This window comes from Canis aureus, chromosome 24 (genome assembly GCF_053574225.1).
Source record: "Canis aureus isolate CA01 chromosome 24, VMU_Caureus_v.1.0, whole genome shotgun sequence".
NCBI lineage: Eukaryota > Metazoa > Chordata > Mammalia > Carnivora > Canidae > Canis > Canis aureus.
Window position 1 is genome coordinate 8,776,585 of NC_135634.1, and position 22,625 is coordinate 8,799,209.

General features: G+C 38.4%; 2 protein-coding genes across 3 annotated transcripts in view; one reads left to right on the forward strand and one right to left on the reverse strand.

Moving 5' to 3' along the window:
• ZAR1L (zygote arrest 1 like) overlaps positions 1-22,625 on the forward strand; it is an 89,888-nt gene that overhangs the window by 30,121 nt on the left and 37,142 nt on the right. The window contains exon 4 of one of the 2 annotated variants that reach the window (XM_077868177.1): positions 1,327-1,392. The exons of the other annotated variant lie outside the window; for it this stretch is intronic. Within the exon in view, the coding sequence (XP_077724303.1) occupies positions 1,327-1,377 (51 nt within the window). The 3' untranslated portion in view covers positions 1,378-1,392. Of the gene's footprint in view, positions 1-1,326; positions 1,393-22,625 lie in introns of those variants that run through there. 2 annotated transcript variants of the gene reach the window in all.
• Positions 6,469-22,625, reverse strand: part of FRY (FRY microtubule binding protein) — a 260,678-nt gene continuing 244,521 nt past the window's right edge. Inside the window, exons 59-61 of the mRNA XM_077868184.1 lie at positions 19,780-19,890; positions 8,532-8,734; positions 6,469-7,927 (exon numbers count right to left, since the gene is read on the reverse strand). Of these exons, the coding sequence (XP_077724310.1) occupies positions 7,669-7,927; positions 8,532-8,734; positions 19,780-19,890 (573 nt within the window). The 3' untranslated portion in view covers positions 6,469-7,668. The remainder of the gene's footprint in view (positions 7,928-8,531; positions 8,735-19,779; positions 19,891-22,625) is intronic.

Below are 22,625 nucleotides of genomic sequence, written 5' to 3' on the forward strand. Positions count from 1 at the left end.
TCTTCAGGTCTGTAGAGAATCTCTTACAGCATGTAAATAAGTCTTGTTTTCTTTTTATCCATTCATTCATTCTATGTCTTTTGATTGAAGCATTTAGTCCATTTACAATTAAAGTAGCTATGGGTAAGTATGTACTTTTTGTCATTTTGTTGTTTTCTGGTGTTTTTCATAGTTCCTCTCTTTTCCTCTCTTGTTGACTTCCTTTGTATTTTGATGACCCTTTTTAGTGTTACTCTTGAATCCTTTTTCTTTATTTTTTGTGTAGGTATTATAGGTTTTTTATCTGGGGTTACCATTGGATTCATATATAACATTGCATGTGTATAACAGCCTATGTTAAGTTTGTTGTTGCTAAGTTTGAATACATTCTGAAAGCACTAAATTTTTAGTCTCCCCTCCAGTTTTTATGTCTATAATGTCATATTTTACATATTTTTATTTTGTGTATCCTTGATTAATTTTATAGATATAATTGATTTTACTACTTTTGTGTTTTAATATCTATTTATGTTATTAATAAGCAATTAGTAATTAATCTATCTTTAAAAATTACTTGCTTTTACCTAGGACTTTTTTTTTTTTATAATTTTCTTACCCTAGAAATGGGCTTTTCTTTCTACTTAAAGAATTCCCTTCGATATTATTTGCAATATTGAAGGGCTTGTTGAGTGGTGGTGAACTACTTTAACTTTTATCTGGGAAACTCCATCTCTCCTCAATTCTGAATGATAAGCTTGCCTAGTAGGGTATTCATTGTTGTAGGTCTTTTCCTTTCGGTACTTTGAATATATATATCATGCCACTACCTTCTGACTTGCCAAGTATCTGGTGAAAAATGAGCTGTGAGCCTTGTGGGGTTTCCCTTGTAGGTAACTGTGTTTTTTTTTTTTTTTTCTCCCTCTTCCTACTTCTAAGATTCTCTATCATAACTTTTTGCCATTTTAATTATTGTGTATTGGTTTGGACCTTCTTGGGTTTATCATAATTGTTAGAGTTTCTCTGCTTCCTGGACTTGGATATTTGTTTTCTTATTCCAGATTAGGGAAGTTTTCAGCTATTTCTTCAATGCTTTTCTGCTTCTCTCTCTCAGATCCCTATAATATGAATGTTATTACCCTTGATGATGCAGAGTTGCCTTAACCTATTATCATTTTTTATTATCGATCTTCCTTTTTCTGTTCAAGTTGGTTGTTTGCCATTACCCTGCCTTCCAGATTGCTGTTGATTCATTCTTTTGTATCCTTTTATCTGCTGTTGATTCCCTTTTCTATATTTTTCATTTTAGTTACTATATTCTTCTGATTGGTTCTTTTTAATATTTTCTAGATCTTTGTTGAAATTCTCACGGATTCATCTGCTCTTCTTTCAAGTGAGTAGTATCTTTATGACCTTTACTTTGAATTCTTGCAAGTATATTGCTTATATCCGTTTAATTTAGCTCTTTTTCTGTGATGTTTGTGGTGTTCTTTTGCTGGAGAGGTATCCCTCTGTTTCCTTACTTTTTTCTAACTCTTAGGTAGGTAAGCTATTATTTCTGATCTAGAATGTAGTGGACTTGAATAGGAGAGATCTTGTGATGCTCTATAGCATAATATCCTCTGGTCACCAGAACTAGGCATTCCAGAGCTGTCCATCCACTGTGTGGTCTACATGTGCCCTCCTTTTGTGACTAAGAATGCTGTGGGCACACTAGTGGTAGGGGCTGCTCTTCAGTTCAGCTAATTCCAATGACCCACTTTGCTTTCTGTGGGGACACTGGGTAGGCTTTACTCCCTGTCCTGTTTAGAGGCCTGGCTTTAGCCATCTGGATTCACTGGTAGGTGGGGCCAGCACTCATACTAGCTGTCTGCAAGTAGCTTCTGTCATAGCTAGGTACACTGAAGGGCAGGGCTTGCTCCCTGCACAGCCAGCTAAGAGGCCCAGCTGTAGGAACTGCAGGCACACTACTGTGCAGTTATTTCCTTATCTCCTTAGAGCAGGATTCAGTTTGACATGGTGCTGATCTGGTCTGGCCATGGCTGCTGCTAGGAGCAGAGGGACAGTACCCACTTTGTAGAGGCACCTTCCAACCTCAGTGGCTTGGGTGACTCAGGTTTGCAGTGATGTGTTGGTGCAGGGCATGTGGTGTTGGCAAGGTAGATAAAGATGATTAGAACTGGCTCCCACCAAGTGTTCAGCTCTCTAGGCTGGGGTAAGGCAAGAAAAATGGTGCCCATCAGTACTTTTGTTCCCAGAGATATCTGCAGATCCCTGCTTTTCATGCACCCTTTCTAAATTAGTATATCTACATGTATACTCCAGGCATTTTTCAAGCTGTTGCTTCTGTGTCTGAGGGCAAATTATTTAGAGTGATGATTTTTCCAGGGCAGGGACTCAGTATCCTTTCACCCTCAGGCTCTTTTGGAGTTAAACCCCACTGACTTTTATAGCTCCTGGAGATAAGCCCTGCTGATTTTCAAACCCAGACATCAGAGGACTCATCTTTCTTGTGTGGATCCCAGGCTGGGAGTGCACAGTGTGGGTGGGGTCTGGTCCCCTTGCTTCTCAGTGATTATGATGCCCTTCCCATTCATGGTTAGTCACTCTGGCATTTTGATTCTTAACCAGGTGACTGCCCCTCCTATCCTTTTTGATGTGGTCTTCTCTCTATGACTTAGCTGTGGAAGATCTTTTATGCCAGTTTTCAGGTCATTATCTGAGTTAATTGCATAGATATAGTTGTTGCCTTTGTATGCTGTGGGATGAAGTGAGCTCAGGATCCTCCTACTCTGGTACCTTCTCAACTTCCCTATCTTCTCATTTAAAATTTTTTCCTCAGGTTGGTTGTATTCCTGTATTCTTTCAGATCACTGCTCTGTTTTTCTAGGTCATTTAATCTACTGTTGATTCTCTCTAGTGTGTTATTCTTTTCATTTTGTTCTTCAGCTCTGTATCTTGTTATATTTTCTATCTCTTTGTTGAAGTTCTCACTGAATTTACCCACTCTTCTCTAAGTCTGATGAACATTTTTATGACCATTACTTTGAATTGTCAGGTAGCTAATCTCTATTTTGTTTAGTTCTTTTTAAGTTTCGTATTGTTCCTTTATTTGGAGTATATTCCTCTTCTCATTTTGTTTCTTTGAATTAGGCAAAACATCCACTGCTCTCAATATTAAAGGAGTAGCCTTGTGTAGGGACATCCCCTGTGTCAATAACATGTATCTGGTGGCTTTGACCAGCTGGCTGGAGCTTCATGAAGTGCAGGTCAGGGTTTTGGAGCACTTTGCACCAGAGATCCTCTGGTAGGATGGCTAGAGCTGAGGCATGCATGCACTGAGGCTTTGTATGCAGGGGCATCCTGGTGGGATTGGTGGAGCAGAAACCAGCATGTCTTTGAGGTGCTCCATGCCCAGGCTATCTTGGTGAGATGGCTGGAACTATAGTAGGCATAGGTCAGGGGTATTAGGGTGTGTGCCACTCAAAGGCAGCTGTGGTGGGATGGTTAAAACTTGAGTATGTTATGGCAGGTGGCCACCTTGGGATGATGGCTGGAACTGTTGTGGGCTAAGAGTCTGAGGCTTGTGGAGGTGGCCAACTGGCTAGAGCATTTGGGCCCTGCTTCTGTCCTTGCTATCAGGTGGAGGGGGAACATAAATAGTGATTCTCACCAGCATCCAGGACCACAGAGAGAGTTGCAGTAGTTTTCCCACTGTCAGGCAGAAGCTCTAGGGGTTATAAATGAGTTTCCTTCACTTATAGTCCAGTTACCCTTTAAACTGCTGCTTTTTTGTTTTGTTTTGTTGTATCTCAGGTTGGGGGATTTCCATCAGTACCAGGTATATGTCTTTCCTGTTGTTCTTTGTGAGGTTCCTCTATTTGTATGGTCAACTCTTGATTTCCCTTTCAATTACGAATAATAACCTTGTTGGTTAGAGTATCATTTTTTCTAAGCTTATTTTTCCTCTTAGCACTTTGAATAATTCATATCTGTTACTTCTGGCCTTCAAGGTTTGTTTCTTCTGAAAAATAAGCTGATAGTCTTATGGTGGTTCCTTTATATGTAACTAATTTATTTTTCTTGCTTTCAAAATTTTCTTATGTTTAATTTTTAACATTTGTATTATCATTGTCTTTGGACTTCTCTTGTTTGGGATACTGTATGCTTCTTGGGTCTGCATGTCTGTTTCCTTTTTATGGTATTTTTCAGCTATCATATCTTCAAATAAGTTTTCTGCTCCTTTTTCTCTTCTCCTCATGAGACCTTTATAGTATGAATCTTAGTATGCTTGATATTATCCCACAGGTATGTTAAACTATCCCTATTTCCAAAAAAAATATTTTGTTTGCTGATTAGTTTGAGTCCTTTCCACTACCATGTCTTCCAGATTGCTAATCCATTCTTCTCTATCATCTAATCTGTTTGCTCCCTCAGTGTATTTTTCATTTGTTATTGTAGCCTTCAGATCTGATTAGTACCTTCTTATATTTTCCCTTTAAGTTCTGTGTTTATCCATTCTTCTCCTAAATTCAGTAAGCATATTTATTGACCATTACTTTGAACTCTATCAGGTAGACTGCTTATCCTTCTCATTCAGTTCTTTTCCTGAATGCCTTATTTTTTTTTTTTTTTTTGGTCTTTTTCCTTTTTAATTTTTCTTTCATTTGGAACCAATTTCTCTGCCTCTTCATTTTGCCTAACTCTGCTTCTATATATTAGGTAGTTCATCTAGGTATACTAGTCTTGAAGGACTGGCCTTATGTAGGAGATCCTATGGGGCCTGGAAATGCAATCACCTGCCCATTTAACTCAGGTGCTCCAGGGCTGTTCACTCTGTGGGCTGGTACATTCCCCTATTGCAGTGATGCTAGACTGCTGTGGGTGTAGTGCTATACAAGAGTGGCCCCCGTCCCAGCTGGCTGTGCATCTGGCAGCAACTGATGTAGGGTATGCTAATGGGATTAGGCTGTGCCTAGCCTGGCTGGGTGTAAGGGCTTGCTGAGATGCAGGGTTGTACAGGGATCTCAGTGGGACATGTTCCCTGGTATTAGGAATCTAGGAGGATTCCAGAATACTACTTGCCAGTGCTGGGATCAGTGTGGCAGAATTGAGTGAATAAAAATGGCTGTTGCCAGTGTTTCTGTCTCTTTGGAGAGCCCCAGCTGTCTCCTGACTCTGGCAGGTACTCCAAAATTATTAAGTGGGTCTCCTTTTCCTGTGGTGTGTGTACTTTTCTTTTTTTTAATTTATGATAGTCACAGAGAGAGAGAGAGAGAGAGACAGACAGAGAGAGAGAGACAGAGACACAGGCAGAGGGAGAAGCAGGCTCCATGCACTGGGAGCCCGACGTGGGATCTGATCCCGGGTCTCCAGGATTGCGCCCTGGGCCAAAGGCAGGCGCCAAACCGCTGCGCCACCCAGGGATCCCATGTGTGTACTTTTCAATCTGATATTTGTACAGTGGTTTCTGGGTTGAGTACATGAGCCTTTTTTAATAATGGGTTTTCCTTTCCCTGAAGTTCTATAATTTTTTTGGATATACTCCCTTTTGGTTTTCATAGTCATGTGTTTTGGGGACTTACGTCTACTGTGCAGGATGTACGGGTTAGGGTTCCTGAAACTGATCTCAAATACCTTGCTTCTCAGGGAAAAGTTAATACCTTTGAGAACTCTCCTGACCATGGAACCCTGTGCCAGGTGTGTTTTCTTTAGTGAGACCATATCTCTGCCTCTTCTACCTATCTCAGTGCTTTTTCCTTTTGTGAAGGCTCTGTTCATCCAGTTTCTATGTTCCCTTCTGTGGGAATTACTCTGAATGTAATTGTAGATTTTTGTGTCCATTGGAGGAGGTGAGCTCAGCATCTTCCTATGCTGCTATCTTGAACTACCCCCGCCCCCAGCAAAGTTATTACAATTAGTTAATAGTTGTCTTTGGTAACATAAAAAATCCTGGTTCATACTCCATTTTACAGGCTATTTCCAGAAAATTACTACTTAAGATTTAGTTTTTATATGTTAGAAAAGCAAGTTATATTTGTTAGTCTAGGTAAATATGAGTAGGAAGACAGTAACAGATTGTCATGTGTGTCTGTGTCCTGTTTTTCATGTGGGGTGAAGATAGATGGAGCATTGGTGACAGAATTAAAACTCCTATTTTTCCATATAGTGTCTATTTCATAATTTTAAAGATGATAATCTAATGATAGGTGTTGACAATTAGAGTTTTCACTCTTAAGATTTCTCTCTTTGGTTGATTACAGAGAGAGCTCGTTGAAGGTCAGTCTTAGCTTAGTGTCCACTTCCAAAGAGGTAACAGCTAGTTCCTGCTTCAGAGTCCCTGTGCTTACTGCTCATCCCCAGCAAGTGCCAATTATAGAATTTATATGAATGGTGCCCCTTGGGGTTATCACTGTGGCAACGCACATGCAAAACTGTAACTGTCCAAGGCAAAGATCTTCTAAGCCAGAAATAAAATCCATAGTCGATATGTATTTTTGTCTTTTTTTTTTAGTCTAAAGGAAGTTCTGAATATCAACCAAGATTACATCACAAAAACTTTAAATGTATTTACAGAGTGAATAAGTTACATAGATCAACTTTGAATATGTTTCTGATGTGCAACTGGTTTACATGCACACAGCTAACACTTGACAGCATTAGTTTTAAGGAGCAAACTTAAGAATGGCCTTTTTCATATATGTTACAAATAAAATATGATATTTCTTAAGTAACAAAGTAACAACTCATAGTTTATCTTTATGATTCTACTTCTGGCTATCCAAATGGATATTAAAATATGCATGCGTGACAGGTGAAAAGACTTGGATTTTATAATGTGAATTTCTTTAACTTTTTTCTACAAAATGGCAAAGTTGATTAAAATTAACACTCATCCTTTGTAGTATAAATATGCTCATATAAGCAACCTTCTAGTAAAAAGCAGCCAAGACCCTTACAAAAAGGTCTATCTGGACCATATTTGGTGCTAGGGTCCTAATCACAGACTCCTGCAAAGAGATTCAGGGCTTTCGGAAACAGTAGCCTAGCAACATAAGAAAGGTACTTCATAGCAGCTCCTTTTAGATACAGTAATTGTATTCAAATTACAGTGTATATTAAATTGTCCACTTACAACTCCCTTTTCACATAAACAGGCTGTCAGCTTTTGACCGTCTTACAGTTTTCAGTGGCCAGCTTCATTCTGCCTGCCCCTTCCTTAGCCCACCAAAAAAAGGAAAAAGGAAAAAAAAAAGGAAAAATAAAAGAATGTACAAGTTTTAGGATATAAATTTTTTTTTTGTTTTTTTGTTTTTTTTTTGTGAAGAAAACATTGCACTTTTGCCAATCTAAAATTGTTTCTAGAAAGGAAGGTAATTCAGTGTAGTCGGCTTTGGTATGCAATGGAAGTCACTTTCTTCAGTAGTGAGTTGCATCTGCTCAGTAAAATGGTAACACCTTTGTGCCACACAGCATAACGGATGGAGTCTGTCCCAGAATGTTCTATGCTACCTTGGTTTTTAGAGTATTGCTACACGTTGGAAGTTCTGTCATCCTGTTTAGAAAACCTACAGGTAACAAGAGGGAGAACAGTCTGACCAAGCCTTCTGAAGGCTGAAAAGACACAGAATGACGTCACCCCAGCATGACAGCACCCCCAGTTTGGAACCCACGGGGGCTGGGAGGCTCCTGTCAGAGACTAGTGCCAGAAACACTGGAGTCTGGAAGAAAAGCTGTGAGGACCCGGTAACTCTGGGCCCTGCGAATCATGTCCCGGATCTCCATGTTCAGCTCCATCAGCTTAGTGCAGATTTCGGTCAGGCTCTGGTTGGACCCCACCAACGCGTAAGTACCCGTTTGTCCCAGAGTTTGATGGCGGAAATAAATATTCAGTAGTGTCTGGACCTCATCATCAGAACTGCTTCCAAAGATGTCATTGGGCCACAAACTTCTGCAGTCAAAAAATAGCATAGATTATAGAGGCATTATTGGTCACATGGTTGAAATTATGAGCCTCTGTAGTATAAGAATATTACTTAAAAAAACTAGCTTTGAGATATAACTCACATATGTTAATTCATCTGAAGCCTACAACTCAGCAGCTTTTAGTATATTCAGAGGCTTGCAAATATCATCATAGCCGATAGTAGAATGTTATTGGTTTTGATGAAAATATCTAAAGCTTCTAAATATCAGACTAGAATTTGAAAATCATAAAAATTGTATTTGCTATAGCATTCTGGTTCCAATGAATGTGAATATACTATCAAACTGTAGGGAGAAAAGGATACATTCAAATGATAGTTTTCAAAGCATACCCCAACTTATTTTAAAGTGTTTCAACATTTTAGGGATGACAAAACACCAGAAATAACACCTATACTTTAAACATATAAGTTCTGAAATGGGATATTTCTGGCATGGTATGGTAAAGATCTGAGAAGGCCGTGTATAAAATATCTAGATGTTCCTTCTGTAGTGATTCAGTTCCCAACCATGACAAAGTAACTATCAGGTATATATTTCCTTTAACCATTTCTAAAAGAAATAGTTACCTGCATTCCCTGATTTGCCGTAAAGCCTTTCCAAGTTCATTGTTCTTCAGGCACTCTAGCATGGACTGGATGGCTGCTTCGGTGGATGTGAAGGTCGGCTCAGACCACGCACCCTCTATATAAAGAGGGTCAGCTGCAATGGCTGCAGTGGCCTCCTTCAGATTTTTCTTTAAGTCACTCAGTTCCCTGGACATGTTTAGCAGCTGTTGAGAAAATCATTTTTACTGTATTAGTTGTAGGCTAGATTTTGCATCCCCAGGAGAGAAATTTTTTCTTATATAAGGTCTGGTTAAGCACAAGTTTAATATCCTAGTAAACTAAAATCAAACAAATAAAACTATATTGGTATGTGCAGGGGGTTAAACACATTGTGTAACTTTCTGTATCAACTGCTGGGATACCCTCCTTACATGAGAGGTTAACATTTCCTTTCAAATGTTTTCTATTTAAGTAGAAGGGCATATCTGGAGTTAAAAATGCATAAGACTTGGGTAGAGCTGGGTTCAAATGCCAATTCTGCACTGCATTGTGAGACCACAATCAAGTAAATGGACTTTGATGGGCTTCAGTTTTCTCACATGTGAGACAGAAGACATTACACACCTCACATGTAATTCTAAAGATGAGATGACGTATATAAAATGCTTAGTACAGTTTGGCACATAAATGCTTAATCAGTGTAATCCTGAACATGGATCTTGTTTGAAAAATAACCTTTTTAAATCATTTGTATGCCATGGGAAAAGATGAAAGATAAGGAAGAGGAAAAATCTCAAGGTAATGTTAGTATTCATGTTACTGAGGTAAGAGATTTTACCTCAAAATTACTCATACCCAAAGCTAAATCCTAAAAAGAGAACCTATGTCACTTCTTAGTGCCCCCAAAATATACTATGGAAGTCACCTATTTTGTAATTTGATCTCAAGAGCAGTTTAAAAAAGTTGATGTGCATTTAAAAGTTTGTTTTCCTTTGTTTTTTTTTTTTTTTTTTTAAGATTTTATTTATTCATGAGAGACAGAGAGAGCGAGGCAGAGACACAGGCAGAGGGAGAAGCAGGCTCCATGCAGGGAGCCTGATGTGGGACTCGATCCTGGGTCTCCAGGATCAGGCCCTGGGCTGAAGTCGGCGCTAAACTGCTGAGCCACCAAGGCTGCCCAAAAGTTTGTTTTCCTTTGTAATATAAGTTGGTGAGGTCTGTTTTCTTTGGAAAGCTGATTTACCAACATCTTCATCTTTACTCATTCCCAGCTAGCTTACTGGACCATGTATAGAACCAAAGCCCTCCAGAATTGTCTTCACACAGGTGTCTATTAAATACAGTACCTACTCCAATACTAGGTTTAAATTTACTGAGGTAATCCTTTATCAAAGGAAGAGCTTGGGAAAATGGCAGAGTAGGAAGATCCTGAGCTCACTTCCTCCCATGGACACACCGAAGCTACAACTACATCTAATGCCACTCCCTCTGATAACAACCTTAGGACTAGAATAACAGTTCTTCCACAGCTTAAGACCTAAAAAAAGCCTCATTGATTAAGGGTAGGAGAGGCAGAAGGGGCAGAGACATTGTCAAGAACCAAACCCCAGGTGTGGCGATTCATAAGAAGAAGGGATATCACAGGTATAGAGGGTCCTTCCTGAGGAGTGAGGGGGATCAAGCCCCACATCAGGCACCCCCTGTCTTGGGGATCAGCCTTGGGGGGAAGATAAGCTCCTATAACATCTGGCTTTGAAAATCGGTGAGGCTCCAGAAGAGTGGGAGGATGATAGTAAACTGAGACTGCTTTTAAAGGGCCAGCATGTTATATAAATCACTCTGAGACTCATTAGAGAGGCAGTAGTATGAAAAGCACCTGAGTTATATATGAGGATTTATGGACTTTTAGGGCATGTGTCAGACAGGCAGGGGTCTGTAGGAGCTTTCTCTGGGAATAGAAGTTTTGGCAGCCAACATTTTCCTTCCTCTCCTTAAGTCTAGCTGGCCTGATGCTGGTGGTAGCCAACCCTGACAATCTCTAACTAGTTTGCTAGCAGTGCTCGCCCTGTCCTAGCAGATACTCCTCCTGCCACATGTGGCAGGCAGCCCCAGCCAGGATGGGCATGGGCAGGCTTCTCAGCCAGATTACTAGGGGCTAATCCCATCCACCAGCAGGTCTGCAGTAGCTGCAGCCAGGTGACTCAGCCAGCCTACCTGGGGTCAGCCTTGCTTACCACCCTGTCTGAAACAATCCTAGCCCAGTCACAAAAGGAAGACACATGTCAATGCTACCCAGGGCAACTTACAGGTTTAATGCAATCCCTATCAAAATACCATGGACTTTCTTCAGAGAGTTGGAACAAATTATTTTAAGATTGTGTGGAATCAAACAAGATCCCGAATAGCCAGGGGAATTTTAAAAAAGAAAACCATAGCTGGGGACGTCACACTGCCAGATTTCAGGTTGTACTACAAAGCCGTGGTCATCAAGACAGTGTGGTACTGGCACAAAAACAGACACATAGATCAATGGAACAGAATAGAGAATCCAGAAATGGACCCTCAACTTTATGGTGAACTAATATTCGACAAAGGAGGAAAGACTATCCACTGGAAGAAAGACAGTCTCTTCAATAAATGGTGCTGGGAAAATTGGACATCCACATGCAGAAGAATGAAACTAGACCACTCTCTTGCACCAGACACAAAGATAAACTCAAAATGGATGAAAGATCTCAATGTGAGATAAGGTTCCACCAAACTCCTAGAGGAGAACACAGGCAACACCCTTTTTGAACTTGGCCACAGTAACTTCTTGCAAGATACATCCACGAAGGCAAAAGAAACAAAAGCAAAAATGAACTATTGGGACTTCAAGATAAGAAGCTTTTGCAAAGCAAAGGATACAGTCAACAAAACTCAAAGACAACCTACAGAATGGGAGAAGATATTTGCAAATGATGTATCAGATAAAGGGCTAGTTTCCAAGATCTATAAAGAACTTATTCAACTCAACACCAAAGAAACAAACAATCCAATCATGAAATGGGCAAAAGACATGAAGAGAAATCTCACAGAGGAAGACCTAGACATAGCCAACAAGCGCATGAGAAAATGCTCTGCATCACTTGCCATCAGGGAAATACAAATCAAAACCACAGTGAGATACCACCTCCCGCCAGTGAGAATGGGGAAAATTAACAAGACAGGAAACCACAAATGTTGGAGAGGATGTGGAGAAAGGGGAACCCTTTTGCACTGTTGGTGGGAATGTGACCTGGTGCAGCCACTCTGGAAAACTGTGTGGAGGTTCCTCAAAGAGTTAAAAATAGATCTGCCCTACAACCTAACAATTGCACTTCTGGGGATTTACCCCAAAGATACAGATGCAACAAAACACTGGGACACCTGCACCCCCATGTTTATAGCAGCAATGTCCACAACAGCCAAACTGTGGAAGGAGCCCCCGGTGTCCATCGAAAGATGACTGGATAAAGAAGATGTGGTTTATGTATACAATGGAATATTCCTCAGCCATTAGAAACGACAGATACCCACCATTTGCTTCAACGTGGATGGAACTGGAGGGTATTATGCTGAGTGAAGTAAGTCAATCGGAGAAGGACAAACATTATATGTTCTCATTCATTTGGGGAATATGAATAATAGTGAAAGGGAATAGAAGGGAAGGGAGAAGTGGGTAGGAAATATCAGAAAGGGAGACAGAACATAAAGACTCCTAACTCTGGGAAACGAACTAGAGGTAGTGGAAGGGGAGGAGGGCAGGGGGTGGGGGTGAATGGGTGACGGGCACTGAGGGGGGCACTTGACGGGATGAGCACTGGGTGTTATTCTGTATGTTGGCAAATTGAACACCAATAAAAATAAATTTATTATTAAAAAAATAAGTCAATCGGAAGAGGACAAACATATGGTCTCATTCATTTGGGGAATATAAAAAATAGTGAAAGGGAATAAAGGGGAAAGGAGAAAAAAATAAGTGGGAAATATCAGAAAGGGAGACAGAACATAAAGACTCCTAACTCTGGGAAACGAACTAGGGGTGGTGGAAGGGGAGGTGGGCGGGAGGTGGGGGTGATTGGGTGACGGGCACTGAGGTGGGCACTTGACAGGATGAGCACGCGGTGTTATTCTCTATGTTGACAAATTGAACACCAATAAAAAGTTTATATAAAAAAAAAGGGCACATAAAGCCCACAAAAAGGACACCCTGGGAGTGCCTAGTTCTGGTGACCAGGGAATGTACTACAGGGCTCCACAGGACACCTTCTGTATCAGGCTACTACTTTCAAGACCTAATATATAGAAACAGAATTATACAAAATGAGGGAAGAGGGGAGTATGTTCCAAATGAAAGAACAAGATAAAAAATCAGAAAAATTACTAAACAAAACAGATAAGACTTTGAAGTCATGGTCATAAACTAAACTTGAGTTTAGTAGTTTTATCTTTCTGTTGAAATTATAAGTCCTGAACTACTAAGAGAAAATACAAACAAAAACCAGTTAGAGTTGGAGAATACAGTAACTAAAATGAAATACAGAGGGAATTAGAGATGTAGAAGAATGGGTCAGTGATCTGGAAGACAGAGTAATGAAGAGCCCCCAAGTTGAACACAAAAAGAAAACTGAATTTTAAAAAATGAGGATAAGTTAAAGGGCCTCTAGACAATATCAGTTTTACTAACATTTACATTATAGGGGTCAGAAGGAGAAGAGAGAAAGAAAGAAAGAAAGAAAGAAAGAAAGAAGGAAAGAAGGAAAGAAAGAAAGAGGAAAGAAAGAAAAAGGAAAGAAAGAAACAAAGAAAAGAAAGAGAAACTTCCTTAACCTGGAGAATGAGACAGACATCCAGGTCCGGAAGTACAGAGAGACTCTAATAAGATGAACCCAAGAAATTCACATAATATTTAAAATGTCAAAAATTAGAGAATCTAAAAAGCAGCATTAGGAAGGCAATTAGTTACACTGGAGGGAAGCCTCATAAAGCTGTAAGCTGATTTCTTAGCAGAAACTTAGGATATATCATGCCACTTCCTTTTGGCCTGCACAATGCTGAAAGGAAAAAAAAAAACTACAGATCTTCTTTATCCATTCATCTGTTGATACGCATCTGGCCTCTTTCACAATTTAGCTATTATTGGTAATGCTGCTATATTGTGGTGCATGTGTCCCTTCACGTCGGTATTTTTGCATCCTTTGGGTAAATCCCTAGTAGTGTAATTGCTGGGTCAAAGAGTAATTCTACCTGTAACTTTTTGAGAAACCTCCACAATGTTTTCCAGAGTGGCCGCACCAGTTTGCTTTCCTACCAACAGTTTAAGAGGGTTTCCCTTTCTCAGTATCCTTACCAATACCTGTCATTTCTTGTGTTGTTAATTTTAGCCATTCTGATTAGTGTGAAGTGGTATCTCATCATTGTGTGTGTGTGTGTGTGTGTGTGTGTGTGTATTTTAAGATTTATTTGAGAGAAAGAAAGAATGAGGGGGTGGGCATGAGGAGAAGGAGAGAATCTCCAGCAGACTCCCTGCTGAATGTGGAGCCTGACATGAGGCTTGATCCACAACACTGAGATCATGACTTGAGCCAAAACCAAAAGTCAGATACTCAACTGACTGAGCCACCAGGTATCCCTCTCATCATAGTTTTGATTTGTATTTCTGTGGTGATGAGTGATGTTGATCATCTTTTCATGCGTGTTATTTTAAGCAAAATAAGTCTGAGAAAGACAAATACCATATGATTTCACTCACGTGGAATTTAAGAAACATATGAACATAGGGAAAAGAGAAGCAAAAAAGAGAGAGGCAAACCATAATGGACTCTTAACTATAGAGAACAACCTGCGGGTTAATGGAGGGGAGGCAGGGGATGGACTAAATAGGTGACAGGTACTAAGGAAGGCATTTGTTGTGATGAATCACTAAATTCTACTCCTGAAACCAGTATTACACTATCTATAATTTAAATAAAAACTTGAAACAAAAAGTACACAATAAAGAAGAAAAAAAAGACTAACCTTTAGCCAGACTCATCATGAAAGAGAGGACTTGAATGAATAAAATCAGAAGTAAAAGAGAATTTACAACTGACAGCACACATTACAAAGGACAATAGACTATTATGAAAAATTATACACCAACAAACTAGACAACCTAGAAGAAATGGATAAATACCTAGAAGCAATCTTCAAGACTGAATCAGGAATAGATAATTTGAATAGACCAATTACTAGTCATGAAATTGAATAATCCAAAAACTCCCCAAAACCAAAAAATTCAGGACCAGATGGCTTCTTAGGTGACTTCTACCAAACATGCAAAAAAAAAAAAAAAAAAAAAAAAAAAAAAAAAAGTTTAATACCTAGCCTTCTCAAAGTATTCCAAAAATTGAAGAGGAAGGAATGATTCAAACTACTGTATAAGGCTAGTATTACCCTGATATCAAAATCAGACAAGCACAGTACAGAAAAAGATTAAAGGCCAATATTCTTAATTAATATAAATATAAAATTGTCAACAAAACATTAGCAAACAGAGTTCATTAATATATTAAAAGGATCATTTACCATGATCAAGGGGATTTATTTAGAGATAAAGAGATGGTTCAATAGCTACAAAATAATGTGATAAGCCATATTAACAAGATGAAAGATAAAAATTATCATCTCAATAGGTTTAAAGCATTTGGTGAAATTCAGCATCCATTCATACAAAAGAGCTCAATAAATTGGGTATAGAAGGAATATATATCAACATAATAGAGGTCATTTATGACATACTTGAGGATATTATCATAACAGGAAAAAAAGAGCTTTCAGCTTTTCCTCTAAGATCAGGAACAAGCCAAGCATGGGCACTCTTGCCACTCTTATTCAACACAGAACTGGAAGTCCTAGCTCCAGCAGTCAGACAAGAAAAAGAAAAGTCATCCATATTGGTAAGGAGGACATTAAACCATTACTATTTGCAGATGACATGATACTATACATAGAAAACTCTAAAGACTCCACCAAAAAACTGTCAGAACTAATAAATGAATTCAGTAAAGTTTCAGGATACAAAATCAATATACAGAAATCTGTTACATTTCTGTACCCTACTAATAGATGAACTATCAGAGAAATTAAGAAAAACAATCCTATTTACAATTCCATAAAAAAGAATACCTAGGAATAAACTTGAGGACTTAAAAGATCTGCACTCTGATAGCTATAAGACAGTGATGAAAGAAACTGAAGATGAAAAAAAAAAAACAAACAAAACCTGAAGATGACACAAATGGAAAGATATACCATGCTCATGAACTGGAAGGATTAATATTTTAAAAATGTCAGTACTACTCAAAGCAATCTACAGCTTCAGTGCAATTCCTGTCAAAATACCACTGGCATTTTTCATAAAACTGGAACAAATAATCCCAAGATTTGTGTGGAGCCACAGAAGAGCCCCAATAGCCAAAGCAATTGTGAGAGAGAACAACAAAGCTGGAGGCATCCCAACCCCAGAGTTCAAACTATACTAAAAAGCTAAAATAGTAACCAAAAACAGTATGGTAAAGAAACAAAAAGATGCATAGATGCTTGGAAGAGAAGAGAGGGCCTAGAAATAAACCTATACTTCCATAGTCAATTAATTGACAAGGCACAAGTATATAATGGAGAAGTAAAAATCATTTAACTAAATGGTGTTGGAAAAATTGGACTACTTTCTTATACCATGTAAAAAAATAAATGGATTAAAGATTTACATGTAAGACCTGAAATCATAAAAACCCTAAAAGAAAACATAGGCAGTAAACCAGTTTTTGCAAAGGAAACCATCAAAAAATGAAAAAGTAACCTATTAAATGGGAGAAGAGATTTGTAAATGATGTATCTGATAAAGGGTTAATCTCCAAAATATGTAAAGACTCATACAATCTGATAAAAGAAAAAGTGGGCAGAGGACCTTATAACCAAGTTGTCAAAGAAGATATACAGATGGCCAATAGTTCAATGAAAAGATGCTCAACATCACTAACTGTTAGGGAAAATGCAAATTGAAATGAGATACCTCACACCAGTCAGAATGGCTAATATAAAAAAGACAAGAAATAACAAGGCTGGCAAGGATGTAGAGAAAGGAAGCCCTTGTACACTGTTGGTGGGGATGTATAAACAGTATGGAGGTCCCTCAAAAAATTAAAAATAGAACTACTATGTGAAATCACTTATTCCACTACTGGGCATTTACCCAAAGGAAACAAAGACACTAATTTGAGGAGATATATTGCAAGATTATTTACAATAGCCAAGATATGGAAGCAACCCAAGAATCCGTTAATAGGTGAATGGATAAAGAAGATGTGGTGTACACACACGTATGCTCTGGATAATTACACAGCCGTAAGAAGAATGAGATTTGCCTTTGTGACAACTTGGGTGGACCTAGAGGGTATAATGCTAAGTGAAGTATGTCAGGCGGAAAAAGACAAATATTATATAATATCACTTATATGTGGAATCTAAAAAACAAAAGTAATAAATGGAAAATCAGATTCAAATATAGGGAATAAATTTGCAGTTGCCAGAGGGGAGGAAAGTTGGGGTATGGGTGAAAGATGTGAAGGGGGTTAAGAGGCACAAAATTCCAGTTATAAAGTCATAGGCATGAAAAGTACAGCATATAGAGTAAATAATACTATAATAGCTTTGATGACATACGGTAGCTACAGTTATTGGGGTAGCATTCCCTAATGTATAGAAATGTTGAATCACTACATTATAGGCCTAAAACAAATATTGTATGTCAAGTATAATATTAAATTTAATATTAAAAAATTCATTAAAAAGATTAGAGAATTTTATATCATTTTTAAGTTTGAAAGTCAATATCTTAATTGCTTTTAAGCTACAGATGTTTTATATATTGTGTGTATGTGTGTGTAGCATTTAAAACTTACCTAGATTTAAAACAAGGAAAAATTCACTTTAAATTTACTAGATTTAAATAATTATACATAATATATATACACATGGTATGGATATATAATTTATTACTCTAAAGTGAAACATGTATTGCTTTTTAAATATGGGAAATGACAGGAGTTACATTTGCATGTGTGTTATTTTTTGAGCAGAGATGGACTAGAAGGTTCATATTAACATTTGCTAGAATAGCAAACTTTATCTTGACAACATGTCCTATCACTTGTATCAACTGTGTTCTTTTATCTAATAATTTGTAAGTCTGTGGAGGAAGCCTGGCTTGTGAAGAGGTCTTCATACCCCTCCCTTGAAATTGGCATTTAAAAGTATACTTAGAAACTACAGTCATTTCCTTTTTATCAAACCTAGTGAGAATATGGTAAGAAGGCTGTCATTTGTGTTTCCTCCTCTCCCCTCCTCTGACATAAGGTTTCTGGGGCTCCAACTTCACCCTAGCACTCTTGCTAGGATGGTGTCACGGACTCCTGGCTGGTCACGGATGACTGGCACATCTGGACCTTTAGTCCACATTTCTCTTCTGACCTCAGCTCCTCACATTTAACTGCCTGCAAGATGGCATTAAAACCTGGGCATGTCTAGTAGGCAGATTCAGTCCCTGAGCAACATGCATGGATATGCAGTGGCCTCAGTCGTCCTTTATCACCATGTCAGCTGTGGTACCATGTGCCACCTGGTCCATCTGAGATACAACCTGAACATCGCCCTCGACTCTTCCTCCTACTTCATTCCTCAGTTTCATTGACCTTTTGTGCTAAATAATCTCTCACATTTTCTGTCCCCTCTCCACACCTAGCACTTCTGTCCTGGTTGAAACCCTCATCCTTGTCTGAGCTATTTCAGCAGCATCGTGACTAGTCTCCTGTCTCCAGCCTACTTGTCATCAAATCCACCCTCCACATCCCTGCTAAAAATCTAACTAAAACATTCCCAAGCACAGTATCTTCCGTCATCTAATCCTTACCTATCTCTTGTGTCTGATTCTGGTACTCCTTTTTGGTTTCCATTTCATATTCTAGCAATACTATATTGCTTCTTTTGGGAACCACTGGACTGCTCAGTTAAGCATCCTACTCTTGGTTTCAGCTCAGGGCATGATCTCAGGGTCATGAGATTGAACCTGGGCAATTCTGTGCTGCATGGGTAGTCTGCTTCTCTTTCCCTCTACCCCTCGACCTGCTTGTGCGTGCACTCTCCCTTTCTAAAATAAATAATTAAAAAAATAAATTGCTTATACTCCTCTTTACCACTTTATGCTCATGCTGCAGCTGCTTAATTGAACATTCTTCCTAGCCTCACTTCATCTAACTTCAACTCGTTCTTTTTTTAAATTTAAATTCAATTACCTAACATATAGTAAGTACATCATTAGTTTAAGATGTAGTTTTCAATAATTCATCAGTTGTGTATAACACCCAGTGTTCATCACACTCATTCTTTAAGAATATGCTCAGGTATGATTTTCTCCAGAGAGCATTCTTATTTCATCCTCTTCACTTCCAGTGAATTACGTGCTTGACATCTGTGCTCCCATAATATCCAGTGTACACCACCATTATTTTACTTACTGTGTTGCAATAGTAGTTCTTCACTTCCAGGAAAATTCTGGCTTACTTGGAAGTAGTATGTTTGTTACTTCTTTTAATTTAGAGAGAAAGAGAACCAGCAGGGGTGGGGGAGGGGCAGAGGGAGAAGCAGACTCCCCACTGAGCAGGGAGCCTGATCCAAGGCTGGATCCCAAGACCCTGGGATTATGACCTGAGCCACACGCAGACACTTAACCAATTGGGCCACCCAGGCACCCCTGTTACTTTACTTTTAAAAATATTAAGGCATCCTAATACTAAGCAGGACAGGAGAACTGAAGAGAATCAAATGCCATATAGATATTTCCTTCCTATCTGAATGTAAGGGCAAGTATGAAAAGGTAAATAAATATAAAGAAGAAAAACCATAACACAAGAAACTCTTTCAAATAAGGATGTCTGGAATCCGGGCCAGGATCAGAGTGGGCCAAATGAGGCACTTTCAGAATGGTCCTCCAAATTTTGTGCCTAGGCTACAAGTCACTTGCTTTACCCTACCTAGTCCTAGCACTGCCAGATGAGGATAGAAGGAAAGACAATACATATGTAAGTCTTGTGTTTGAGCACATCAATTATATGGAAATAAAATGACTTGGACAGTTATAAATGGGATGGGGAACAAAAGGAAAGGAATGATTTCCATGGTAGGACTTGGGGTCAGGAGGTGTGTGGCTCACCTCTGGCATGGAGCTGACTTCGTGCACCTGGCCGATGAGCTTACAGTAGGATTGAAAAAGCAGCAGCAGCTGGAAGTGCAGTTTATATAATCTCTGACACAGTTCCAATTGCTAAAGAGAGAGTGTGCATGGGAAGAAACCGTTATTAAGGATCATTCTTGTATAACAAGTGAAACCTTGGTGGAGAAAAACATTTTTTTAAATCAAGGAAACATAACTAGCTGTTATATTCCAGATGAATCAGAACAACAAAACCCAGTCAATAAATACCAGTGAGAAATTCACAGTATAATAGAGAATAGTTCCTGGAAGATGACTAATTAGGAGTAGTAGCTGTAAAGGGACCCAGTGAATTACCAAATTTCCATTATACTTGCCAATTACATATCTACAAGTTATAGCTATGGTCATCTTAATTGTGGTTATCTTAGTTTTTATAAGATAACATTGTTTTAAAAAGCAAAAAAAATATTAAAAGTATATTTGAAAGGCAAAACCTTAAGTAATTCTAGGTGTCAAATTTAATAATTCAGCAATTTGGAAGGTTACTCCATGTGATAATTTTGGCTGCCATTTAGAGGGTAGACACTCATTGCAAAATCTGTAAACACAACAGTCCTATGAACCTCTAAGGTGTTGTATCAGTTTTAGTGACAATGCTTCTACTCAGTGCTCAGTAAATATTTGTTGAATTACAGAGATAAAAAGGGGCTACATATACCTACAAAAAGGAGAAATTAAGGGAACATTCAAAATTTTCTATGGAAAGAACATAAAGGAGTCATACAAAATGTCCTTGAGCTCTATAGATACCTCTTGTATTTAAAATGTTTTCATTATATGGCTTGTGTATATGGAGGGAAAAGTAAATCTTAACTCCAACACCAATGATCATACTACTCTTTGAGCTGTTATCTGCTTGTAGTGGCCTCTATATGTTGCCTGTTTTACTCCAAGAATGAGTTAGCTCCTAGGTGGTGGATGGAAAAGAGCAGCCTTCACAAGTAGAATATCCTGGCTCAGCAGTCACCATTGAAAGTGGGTTAAATATGTGGCTTCAACTAAACATGTCACTGTTCTGTTTTCAAACATGGTTAAGTAAGGATAAATAGGGCCTTTCTTTTGCTAATGGGCTATAAAGAACTCAGCTCAATATTAAGAGCTACTGAGGTCACTTAAAATTGTTCCGCCAAATCAGTTTAGGGAGAGAAATTACAAGAACTTAGGTTAGGCATTAGGAAGAATATCCTATTATTATAATCTTATTAGAAGAATCTTATTAGAATTTTGATCCTTATTGTTAAAAATCACCAAAGTCCATGCTAAGGCTATGCTGAATGAAGTTTTCTTTCTCTTGTCCTTTCTCTGGCCCTGGAGGAAAAATAACCATTCTAGATTTAGATTTAGATTTATTTGATCTCTTAATACTGATACTGAACATAAGTTTAAAGAAGTAGCTACACTCATTAGTTAACCCAAACTAGATCTTTGGTTGTTTTTGCAAAGCATTTTGTTCTTTTGATCATTTAAACCTTTATAGAAATCTTTTAAAATCTGGTATAAAAGATAGCTGCCAGAGACTTGAAGATAAATATTGTTTAAAAACATAATGTTACCTCCACAACTTAGGGGGAAACCTAGCTATGAAAAATGTGACCTTTGTTAAGTGTCTGATAAGGCTGGTTATTGTTGAAAATATCCCAGACCGTATGAGAGTTCATAGTAACTTAAGTTTCTTACATTGGGACAAAAGCAGCCCCCAATGCTACTAATTCCCTGCACATCTCAGTCTACCAAATAAAATAAAATGAAATGCAAAGGGGAGAACATGCTAAGAGATATAACAGTAACCATAAAAATAAGATTTGTTATGGGTCCATGCCTAAAATGGACAAAGAGTATGAAAGAAAGTTAACTTACTGCAAGAGATTCCATTTGCTACACAGCAAGCATGGCACAGGAAACAAAGGAAAGGAAAGAAAGTACAGGGTCAGTGTAATGCATGCAACAAAAAGCATGGCCCTCTTCCAAGAGCAGAACCGTCAGCAGTATTAGCATTGCTTGCCCAAACTTGATAAATGGTTGCACGTCTTGTACCCATTCAACATGCACAGCGGTCCAGTTAAAAAGAAGCTTGAATGGGAAACATGTCACTGAAAAATATAATTTGTAATCATTTAGATTCTCTGATTAGTTGGTTTACATTTTGTCAGTATGGGAGACCAGAAGTCAAAACTTTTTTGCTTGAAGATATTAGTGTTTAACTGTGAATAATATGTGAAAGGAGTAAAACTGTGAGGAGACCAGCTGAGTAATCTGAAAGAACTGTAGCTCAAACTAACTATACTATTGCTACCTGTTAGTTAAGGCGGAGTCTTTAATCTCTTTGGCTTCATATCTGCTAAACTATGACTATCCAAATTAACATATATAATTAACAATCTATGTGGCATTTTCTTCAGAGTCACATTGCCTTTCCCCTTAAGAATATTTCATAGGGCTGTGAGATATAGTCATTTCAAAGGATCTTGTCTCAAGTGTGAGATAAGAGAAGTAATTTTCTTGTATTTCATTTTTAATAATTTCCTCAATTTCTAAAAATAATCTAGAACTAGAGGGTAGTTTAGAATAACATAAAGCTGTAACTGAGCGATGTTCGATTATGGCTTCCATTTATTGGAGTCATCGTATCATAACCTTAGACTTGGCTTTAAGGAAAGTGTGGGTGTGTGGGAAGATGATCAGAATCTGACAGAATATTAAAAAAAATCAACTTGGCCCTTCCTAATTATGGATCAATATATCTGGTTCTGGATCTGCAAAATATTTAAAGACATCTCCAATTC